This window comes from Labeo rohita, unplaced genomic scaffold, assembly GCF_022985175.1.
Source record: "Labeo rohita strain BAU-BD-2019 unplaced genomic scaffold, IGBB_LRoh.1.0 scaffold_71, whole genome shotgun sequence".
Classification (NCBI taxonomy): domain Eukaryota; kingdom Metazoa; phylum Chordata; class Actinopteri; order Cypriniformes; family Cyprinidae; genus Labeo; species Labeo rohita.
In genome coordinates this window covers 35,070-46,860 of record NW_026129645.1, presented here as the reverse complement: position 1 = coordinate 46,860, position 11,791 = coordinate 35,070, and the positions used below count along the sequence as shown (strand labels likewise).

Here is an 11,791-nt window from a genome sequence, read left to right as displayed (position 1 = left end):
ATACTAATATCATTTAATAAACTCACAGAGCTGAAGCGGAATGATCTTCATCTTGTTGATCTTGAAGTAAGACACATCAGAATAAAATCTGCTTCCCTCCAAAGAACATTGAAGATGAATCTACTGCAGCTCTGAAGCAAAGACAGGAAAACAAAAAAAAAAAAAAACCCGTCACATCAAGTAGAGGAAGTCAAAGTCAAATTTGTTCTGACCACAACACCTATTTTCACCCTTACCATCATCACTTCATTAAGTTTAACATGTTCTATACCTTAAGCATGGTCGATATTTGATCATGTTATTGTTTTTCTAGCACTTTGGCATATTTCTCATATCACAACTTTTTAAATTTACAAAACTATTCAACCTCCACATCTTCTACTCTCATGTGGTGTGTTGTGTGTATTTGAAAGCTGCTATCTGGATCCTGATGCTCTGGTTTAGTGTTAGGATCCAGATGCTAATGCTCCATGTATTGATTCATCTTTTGTTGTGAGCACATAATTCAGTTTTGACGCTCCTGTGCCTACTGTAGGTGGTCGACTGATCAGTTTGCGGCTGCACAGCTCCATATGCAGCAAATTGTGATTCACTGTGTGTTCTGACAGCTTTCTATCATGGCCAGCATTAGGCATTTCAGCAGTTTGAGCTACAGTAGCTCTTCTGTGTGATCAGACCTTTGACTTACTAGGCAAGACGCGCCATTTTGGAGTTGCTCTGACCCAGGCTTCTAGCCAATACTATTTGTCAGTCACTCAGATCTGTTTAAATAAATGGTATAGGTGCATATCATTGAATACTGTTTTTCCTGTTGCACTGTTTTTGTGTTGTGCACTGTTTTTTCTGTTTCTGGTACCGTTATTGAAGAAAATTTGAAAGGTAAATGAAAAACCCCAGACTATAACACCGTTGTTTACTTACATTGTTTATTTACAAACCACTTTTCCATGAATCGGTTAGTTCTGACCGACAGCGCGATTCGCCTCGCGTACATTCGCACGTCCGCCAAAAGGATGCTAGACTCGAGAATGGAGTGGAAGTGCCAGGTAGGGCAGAGAGAAATAAACATGGTTACTATACTTTTACCCTAGGCCTAATAAAACCCTGGTTATTTTTCCTTAAAACAAAACATGACCCATGATAATGCAGAAACATGTTCCATAAGATTTTTCTATAAAGATATATTCAAGATGTAGCTATTATTGTACTAATTTTAACATTTAGGCAAAATAATAATAACAATAACACATGGTTCTAATTTAATAATTTTTATTTATTTATTTTTAAAACAAATGTATACTATGTGCAAACAAATTAAATTAAATTATAACAAGGTGGAGCTGTGTTGATGAAAAAGTTACAGGTACAAGAAAATTTGTGAAAAAAAGTAAACATACACATGAGAGACAGAGAGATGTCAGGGAAATTGAAGAGAGTAAAAAGGTAAATGGAAGTTCAAGAGCTAACCTTTAATTATTTTGTGGATTTAAGGATTTAAACTCTTTATGTGATGATGATGATGGCCATAGAAAAAATGTTGTCAGTGGTTTTAAAATTTGTTGCGGGGTATATAGGATGGCCTGGATGAGTTTGAGATTTCCAGGCCTGAAATTTTGTCCCAATCTGCCCCTGTTTATACCGCAATGCTGCGTTTCTATTTTAGGTTAAGAAACTGAGATACATACAAGCACAAATGTAACGGCTCCTGAAGGTTTTCTTCTGATTAAAAGAATCACGCTTCAACTGATGTTTTAACGTTTATTATCTTCTTGCAAAGAGCAAGCATCAGTGTAATCGCCATCTTGATCGTACTTCAACACCACTTGAACATCGTGACACCCTTTGGATATCATTAATATCTTTACATCTTTTCGTCATGACACCGTGAAAAACTGAAACAAATAAATAACATTCAGATACATAACGTGTAAGTGTGTTCCTGTTTCTTACTGAACCAACATCAATACACACAATGCATTATTATAAATTAACAGATGAAATCTAAAGAATAAACAACGTACCGTGTGCGCCTTCGAAATCCAGGAGACATTAATGTATGTATAATGTATCTTTCAATCGGCAGCTCTCAGCGTGTGTGCACTTCTTGTGAATCTGATACCAACATGTCCAGCTAGTTCATGTGACAAATTCAACTAACGTTGCACATTTCACCTGTAGGTGTCACTATTAACGCACTTTTATAATACTCAAATACAATTTTAAAATAAACACTGACAATATATTGTACACCATTTGTGTACTAAATACCCTTTACAAAATAAATGACTGAAATACTTAAAAGAAAATACAAAGTTTTCTGTGACAGCTACACACATCAAAAACCAGGAGACCACAACCTCTTAAAACAACGTAGAAAGGACATAGAAACTAAGGCAGGCAGTGCTACAAATACGAAACCAAACGAGGGACTAATAAGGATAATTAACTAGACACAGGTACAGGGAATTAAACTGAACAAGAATAGGGAACATAACCATATAAGGAAACACAGGAACTAAGCAGGAACATAAACGTGACACTCACAGCTTAGCCTAGTTTAGTTTACATTTTCTTTTTTTTTTTTTCTCCTGCAGTGATGGGGACTCGAGTGCGACTTAAGTCGCACACACAGTGACTTCAGACTCGACTTGAGACTCGTCCTCGAAAGACTTCAGACTCGACTCGGAATCGAGCTGCAGGACTCTTGAACAATGTTTATTTTTAGGAAACAACTGATGAGCTCGCTGTTATTCCCCTCCCTCCGTTACCTATCACCTGCCCATGTAACACGTGACGTGTATCTGTTGCGCGCGGGCGCAGCCACACATTTTGTAAATAATAAGTGTAAAGAAGAGACTGATTAGTGACAGTATAGACAGCGTCGTTGATTATAATAGAGCTTTGTGATATCGCGAACTAAGCTTTTACTAATTTTAAGGGAGTCGGTAAATGAGATACTGATTTAATACAGCAGTTAAATAAACAAGATGTTATTATTAAGTGACTTACATTGTCTGACTATAATACTATTGCCTGATTTTGCTCTATTTCGTCGTCAAAAGTAGTCTGAAACAAGTCACAACTGGGCCGCTGCGCATCTCCATTCAAACACAGCGGTGTTTCGTTTATGAATGAACTCGTTTTTAAAACGAATCTAGTGAAATGATTCAATTTCCCATTCATAAAGACAGTCACTCTTTATTCCGAAGCAGCAGTTCGAACGAATCAAATGAATGATATGATTCAGTAATTAAATCAGTCTCTTGCCGCCACCTGCTGGCAGTTATTTAAATCATTTAACATTTATGTATTAAAAAAAAATTGATTTAAAACATTAATCTCAACAATGAATTTAGGAATATGATTGCACTCCTGCCACCTCTGAGGAAGGAGCCCAATCTTTGCGCCCCCGCACGCAAGCGAAAAAACCCCAAAAAACGGCAGTATGCGACAAATTTCCCCTGCAACAATATTCGGGCTATACACCTGTGCGTTATGGAGGACTTTTAGTCACATGTGAAACAAGTCACCCTCGACGGGCTGGATTCGAACCCATGGTCTGCGCGACTGAGTCGTCTTTGAAGTCCCGTTCTGAATCAAATGATTCGCGATCCGATCGGAGCGATTCGAAACAGTAAATCGTCACGTTGACGCAATTTCCGTAGTATTAAAAGCACGCCCACCATCCCCACCTGCTTTCCACAAACCGCGCCCTGGATATGTCATTATATTGATTAATATGTATTATTTTGTGTACGTTATTTTTAAAAAAGTATAAGATATGTTTATGGTTAAATAAAATGAATAAAAATGTTTCAGTAGTTGATTGATATTTATTATTTTTTGTATAGTATTTTAAAAAAAAACATATTAAACGTTTATGGTTATGATTAAATAAAATTAATAACAATGCTTCTTCAAAAATGTGTTGTTTTTTTTTTGTGTGTGTGGGGGGGGGATATAATTGGATTGATATGATTTATCAGATTTAATTTTTCTAATCAAGACACTTTAAATGTTCAAATGTAAAATGTTTAAATAAAATGAATACACAAAATATATACAGGAAAGATATTATTTATTAAGGAGGATACAGTATTGAGGGGGATATAGGACAATATAAAAGAGCAGGCCTGTGTAATATATACAAAATATGTACAGGAAAGATATTATTTTTTTGAAGGGGATACAGAACAATATAAAAGAACGGGCCCGTGTAATATATACAAAATATGTACAAGGAAAAATATTATTTTTTTGAAGGGGATACAGAACAATATAAAAGAGCGGGCCCATGTAATATATACAAAATATGTACAGGAAAGATATTATTTACTGAGGAGGCTGAGTATTTTGCTGGCGCTGCTCTGCCAACCAGTCATCTAAAGATGTGCCATCCAGCCTTCTTGGTCGGCGACTTGTGTAAAGCACAAAGCTCAATACAAATGGCCTCAACCAAGCGGCTGGTGTTGGGCCACTGTGCTGGACCCCCAGGATGTCCAATCAGACACCGTTTGACACTCTCCACACCTGGTGTGACTCCGGAGCGCTTCGGTGCCTTAAAACGCCCATGAGTCAGCTGAGGCTGATGTCGAGGCTGATAGTTGATCCGCTGCTTGTCGAAATCAGAGAGCGCTGTCCACAACCGGATGGCCTCTGTCACCTGCAGGTCAGTAAGGTAAGGAGCCTCACGAAGACCCACCAGGTAACCAGCCAGATTCTGGACCTTGTCCCACCCAGCGATGCCATCGGGTCCAACGACTGCTCCCTAGTAAATGCAGATTAATGTTAATATATGTGGAATAATACGACATTGAAACAAACAAAGCCCTTAAAGTGTCTTACCTGAGCCTCGTCGGAGAGACTGCTTCCAGGGTCGGATGGCTGTGACATCACTGAAGGGGCAGGGGCAAGATGCTGTCCATCTCCACCAGATGATGTGGACGGCTCAGCCAGTGATGCTGGGGACTGAGGCAGAGGCAAAGATGAAGGGCTGTTTCTGAGATCACGGCAGGGGTCATCCTCATACAGCACCGGAACTGTGATGTCCTCCATGATCTCTTCATCAAACCCCTCATCTTGCAGGTCCTGGTCATCAACTTCCTCGACCAGCCTGTCTTCCTCCTCTGGGTTCTGGAGCACTGGAGTCAGGGTTTTGCCAGTCTGGCTGTAAAGGTACTCCATTCCCAGCAAAAAGTGGGTACGCATTCATTTTCTGAAATGAAAAGCAGAAAGAGACTATAACTTCCAGCAGTCGGAAAGATGTCTTTACATTAAGTGTGTAATGATAGTTTAACAAGCTACATGTAAACCATGTTACTGTGGTAATAAACATGACCATAAACTGGCCTGATGATGAGTTTTCAACAGAGGACAGGAATCCCTGATATATTAAATATGTGAAGTCAAATATGAAGTCCAAAATTTCCTTCTAGTGATGATTCTAGGGGCCCAGGATTGCCAGGGGCCTCGGAGGAGGTTAGTAGTATTATTACCAAATATAAGTGATATATAAGCAGAGCTGGATAGTAACTGATTACATGTAATCTGGATTACATAATCAGATTCCAAAAATTAAGTACCTGTAATTAAATTAAATTACATTAAAATACATTAAAATACATGGAATCAGACTACAGTTTTTATGTATTATATGATTACATATTATTCACACAATAGCAGTAAATTATTCATAATTGAAAGGTAATTCCTATTTCCTCTTTTCATCTTTTAATTTTATATTCTGAAATAGCCTACTGCTTATATACATTCAAAAAGTCTTCCAGTTTTGTGGACATTCATACAAAGACCAGTCACTAGTCAGGTGGCAACACAGCATTTGACCACTGATTTATAAAAATTATTTCAGTTTCAACATTGCATCAACTACTGATAAACACATTGATTTTTATTAGATTTTTTATTTGAATTTTTATTTGAATTTTTTTTATTTGAATGATCACTCTGTAGACTATTTAACCACCTTTAACCAAGGCTTTTGTCTTTCAAACACATTATAATGCACAAATTAATCTTAATTATAATAATTATAATCATAATTTTTATTTATTTATTTTTTAACTTTTTAAAAAAAATCTTTTAACGATTAAGTAACAAATTTGCATGTACACTGGTTCTCTGACGTTTACACGCAGGTAAACAAATACATTATTTAATTTTTCAGTAAGTTTTTTATTTTAATTGATTTTAAAATGATTTACTTTAATTTTAATATTTGTTATGGTTTAAGTAATTATTAGTTTTTCATTAAATTCCCTGCATTTCCCTCACAGACATGTTTAATGCACTTACTGTAAGTTACACAGTTTAGTAATTAGCGGACGGTCGATGATTTTAAGATTTTACCATGGGAAAAGTTACAGGTTCACCGGTACTGAAGAAAACGTGTGCTATACATGCTAGCTAGCTATATCGGCACGTTTTGTTTTCCAAAAATATACACTATTTATGAACAAATAATGATATTCAATAATGAGATAAATCTTAGTCTTACCTGTCGTAAAGATGACAATAACAACGGTCGGCGATTGGTCAAAAGTCAGCCACAGCGGAGAAACGCGATTGGTCCAAAGTAAGCCCCCGGAGAGAAACGCGATTGGTTAAAAGTAAGCCCCGGAGAGAAACGCGATTGGTCCAAAGTAAGCCACAGGAGAGAACGCGATTGGCTCATGTGGGCTTACTTTGGGCTTACTTTGGCTCAGTCGGTGGGATGCAGTCATTAAACATATGAAAAGGTAAAAACAAAGGTTAAATTCCCCTGTAAATCACTTTAAGGAGTCAAATATCACCTCATAATGGGAAGGCAAATTTTTTATCAGATTTTTGGATTATTGTTTAGAATGTGCTCCTAAAATTTTGATTGTGCTACTAAATTTTTTAAATCAGGAGCACAAGTGCTCCTAGCAAAAAAAGGAAGTGTAGAGCACTGATACTACAAATCTCTTGTCAAATCAAGAATTGAAATCAAGAATCGAAATAGAATCGAAAATCGAAATCGAATCGAATTAAGAACTTGAAAATCGAAATCGAATCGAATCGGAACATCTGATACGATACCCAGCCCTACTAAATGGTGTTTTTTTTTTTTTTTTTTAATTCAAAAAAGGCCAAAAGTTTTCTGTGATTGGTAGGTTTAGGGGTAGGGTTAGTGAAGGAGGATAGATTATACAGTTGGTACATTAGTAAAACCATTACGCCTATGGAGAGTCCCGTAAACCACATATCCAAGTGAGTGTGTGTGTGTGTGTGTGTGTGTGTGTGCGTGCTTGAGTGCGTGTGAGAGAGTGTGTGACCAGTGTGGTCATTGAAAATGTGTTCAGATATATATTCTTCACAGAAAATGAGCCAAGGCCAATGAGTTTGAAAAAATAATTAATCGTATCATTTTTCTCTTGATACAAAATGAAAACGGGTCCTACAGATCCGAACACCATACAAGGGTTAATTGCCAAACTTGTGGTGGTCGATTAACGTAATCATTTACGTGCCGCTGGCTAAGTAATTTAAGTAATTTCACTTAAATGACAATTAATAGGTCATTTTCATTGCCATTTAAGTGAAATTATTGAACTTAAATATACAAGCTTGATAATAATGATCATTCTAAAGAAAATTTCAGATGGCACTTAGAGGCTTTTGCATCTGAACTCTTCATATATTTCACATCATTTGGTTTGTTGCAATAGTGTTTTGCATTTAGCTACAATGTGATGTTTGACCATATTTGGTCTTTCTTAATTTTTGGTCTGTACTGTACTGTGTGTTCATGCTACAAGGCAAAATACAGATATTAACTTAAAAGTAAAGCATTCTTGGTGTTTTTGTCATGTTGCAATAGCCTGTTTACACTGATTATATACCAAAATCAAAGCTGATACTGTATGCTAATAGATAAAGGAGTCATTATAACATATTACATGCTTTGAATTCCATATATATAGCTATGCAGTGTTGGATGGGTCGCTGTACGTGATGCAACACTTATTATAACCAGAGACTTAATATAATAAAGAGACTTGAGACTTGACTTGGACTCTAGCTCAGAGACTTGAGACTTGACTTGGACGCTAGCTCAAAGACTTGAGACTTGACTTGGACTCTAGCTCAGAGACTTGAGACTTGACTTGGACGCTAGCTCAAAGACTTGAGACTTGACTTGGACGCTAGCTCAAAGACTTGAGACTTGACTTGGACGCTAGCTCAGAGACTTGAGACTTGACTTGGACTCTAGCTCAGAGACTTGAGACTTGACTTGGACGCTAGCTCAAAGACTTGAGACTTGACTTGGACTCTAGCTCAGAGACTTGAGACTTGACTTGGACTCTAGCTCAGAGACTTGTGAGCATCTCTGTCTCCTCGGTTTTCTTCTTAAATCAACTTAAATAGTTACAGTCACAGTCTGCTTGCATCCAGCAGCCTAACATTATATATATATAATGTTAGGCTGCTGGATGCAAGCAGACTATATATATATATATATATATATATATAATGTTATATATATTCTGTTTTTTTTTGTTTTGTTTTGTTTTTTTGTATAATTACCATTGTCCATTCACATAATATCACACACACACACACACACACACACACACACACACACACACACACATGTTGGGTTTACATGTTTTATGGGGACATTCCATAGGCGTAATGGTTTTTATACTGTACAAACCGTATTTTCTATCGCCCTACACCTACCCTACACCTAAACCTAGCCCTCACAGGAGACTGTGCACACTTTTACTTTCTCAAAAAAAACTCATTCTGCATGATTTATAAGCCTGTTTCCTCATGGGGACCTCACAAATGTCCCCACAAGGTCAAAATTTACTGGTATTACTATCCTTGTGGGGACATTTGGTCCCCATAACGTGATGAATACCAGGTGCACACGCACACACACACACACACACACACACACACACACACACACACACACACACGTTTGTTTTTGTGAATTGTGGGGACTTTCCATAGACTTCTATAGTTTTTATACTGACAAAACGATATTGTCTATCCCCTAACCCAACCCTAACGCTAAACCTACCCCTTACAGAAAACATATTTGCATCATTACACTTTTAGATAAACATCATTTACTGTTTTTAATAATGTTTTAACATTGTGGGGACCGCACAATGTAGCAAAAACAAGTACACACACACACACACAAATTAAGCTGCCATTTCATGCACTCTTGGGGGCCACCTGGTGGCCACAGATGTTGATGACAACAAGGATGTTGGTTGAGGAAATTGTCCTGCCTGGTGAAATCTCATTCACTTGTAATGTAAATATTCCTCAGGGAATGACGCAAATGATCTTTGCCACCTGTGTATGTCAAACATACAGTATTTTCCCCGTGTTTTTCAGTAGAAAAAAAAAATATATACTTCACGAGGTGTAGCAGAGAGGATTTATTGGTATATACAGAAATTATCCTCTATTGTTATAGTGTTAATGTGACACCCTCTTACAGCAAATAATTTACAACAGAAATCACTTAGAGACAGCGGCGTACGGGACACCACCGCAGCTCCCGTGGTGCTTGGGGGCACCGTCACAGGACATTCTAAAAGGCATTCACACAAATCATACAGAAAGTGTTTTGCATTAAAAAAAAACGCAAGACGCTGCTGTGAAATTGAGGAAAATCGCTATGCACATTTTAGCCTAATGTTATTCAGTAACACCGATCTGTGAATGCAATGATTACTCACCACATTCATTACTGTTAAACCAGTTATGTATATTTCATATATGACAGCACTGCTGGTGGGAGGAGATACACATCTCGTTCTTTGTGGGGGTCCTCGCAGATGCTTAAAGCAGAAACTATATATATATATATATATATATATAATTATTTTATATATATATGTGTGTGTAATTTATTTAAAAGCAAATAATTTATAGCAATTCAACAAATTAAGCAAATAACACAAATCACTTACAGACTATGGTAATTACATGACTTATCCTACGACCTGTCAGCTTATTGGCAAAGTAAATTAAATGTCATATTGTAGGTATTTAATTTCATCACCATCTATTACAAGTTAATTTGTGCACGCAACTGAATGGTACCTCTGACAGTACAGGAATGTTTGTTTTTCTGAGGTTAAACAGTCTGGGTGAGAGACCTTGCCCACACACATGCCCACCCAACCACTCAGCCTACCCCTAAAGGGATTGTTCACTCAAAAATGGAAATTTGCTATTAATATATCCACCTTCAGGCATTCCAATATGTAGGTTACTTTTTTTTTTAGAAGAACAGTAAAGACGATTTTTAGGTGAAATCGTTGTTCTTGGTCTTTCATAAAATGCAAAATATACCAGTTTTTGAGAATAATAAAAGCTGTGTCAAGAAACACAAAATTTATACCAAGTGGCTTCTGATGATATATTGAGGTCCTATGAAGCGATACAAGCAAGAGACTAAATATTATTTGCAGCTTTATTACCTGTAATCCATAACCTCAGGCAAACGTCTGGAGTGATGTCCAGTGCGCAAACTAATCATTCTTTTGAACCGATTTTTTTTAATGAACTAGTGAACCAGTTCACCAAATCGGACTGAACTCTCTGAAACAGTTGGTGGCTCAAGTAGCACAGATCTGTAAATTCAAAACATCTCTTGTTAAATGCCATTGTTCCCCCAAGTGTCCCCACTGAATTTTCACCATTATTAATATTGAATATCATTCTGATCTTACTCTAGTGGACACTTTGGGGAATGCCTCAGTGTGACCCATGTCTGAAGTCATGATTTAAACAAACGAAAATGAAGATGGCCGAGGACAGTCAGCCATCTGTAGTACACATCATCAACTTTTTTGTCTGAAGGAGACGTGTGCAGCAAGGCCCAAAACATGGCACCAGTAACTCAAGAAGTTCCCCTTTGAATGGGAACTTGCACTGCATCCTCTAGTGGACACTCTAGTGGGGAACAGAATACCCACTGAGCTTGAGTGCGCTGAGTAGGAAGTTACTTTCTCTGCATCAAATGTCTTTCTGGGCCTGTCTATGACAGACGCAGACCACAGGAGGTTTGAGCCACAGATTTGGAACAGTGCAGTATAAAAGCTGACAACTGTGCTTTTACCTCTCTAAACATTTCAATCACTGTGTTAACCAACCCAGTCTCATAAAAATATGTATCTCTGGGTACTTTTCTGCAGCACCGTTTTTACATACCTTAATGCAAGTTTTGCAGCAGTTTCAAAGAGAAAAGTCCACTGAGTGGCGCTAAAACACAGGTTTTTATTACATTGGTATAGGTACGTATTGCAGCAGCTCAGTGGGAGTCTTCTAGTGTCTATGTTTCTGCTGCCGAAAGATAGCCCTCAAGCATCTCTTCAACAGGAGGCATCAACACATACCCATCCTCGTACATCCCCTCCACTATCCTGTAATTTGCATGATGAACGCGAGATGAAAAAGGTTTCTGCAATGATCTCTCAACCTCAGCGTGAAGAGAAATGAAAGTCTCACTGGAACTGGGCAGATATGATCAGACAGAAATTATTTATCCAATCTATCATGACAGATTTGAATATACTGTGCTTCTATAGAAGGTTTAATCTTTAGTTCTGGTCTTAAAATTGGACTGGTTAGCAGCACTGGGATTTCACTGTTCTTATTGCCCTATTTGTTTGTGTTTTCAGCAAAAAGCCTTCAATAGCATATATTGGGTTCACTTGCGTTTCCCCAAAAGGCTTTGCTTTTAGCATTTCTAGTATAGTATTTCTAAAATATAATTTTT

General features: G+C 37.4%; 1 protein-coding gene across 1 annotated transcript; it reads right to left on the bottom strand.

Annotated features, from left to right (window-relative positions):
• Positions 1-4,378: 4,378 nt before the first annotated feature.
• LOC127161662 (uncharacterized) lies at positions 4,379-5,187 on the bottom strand. Its single transcript, XM_051104386.1, has 2 exons — positions 4,846-5,187; positions 4,379-4,768 (listed from the first exon to the last, which is right to left on the bottom strand). The coding sequence occupies exons 1-2, from the start codon at positions 5,182-5,184 to the stop codon at positions 4,379-4,381; spliced, it is 729 nt and encodes a 242-aa protein (XP_050960343.1). The 5' UTR covers positions 5,185-5,187.
• Positions 5,188-11,791: the final 6,604 nt, after the last annotated feature.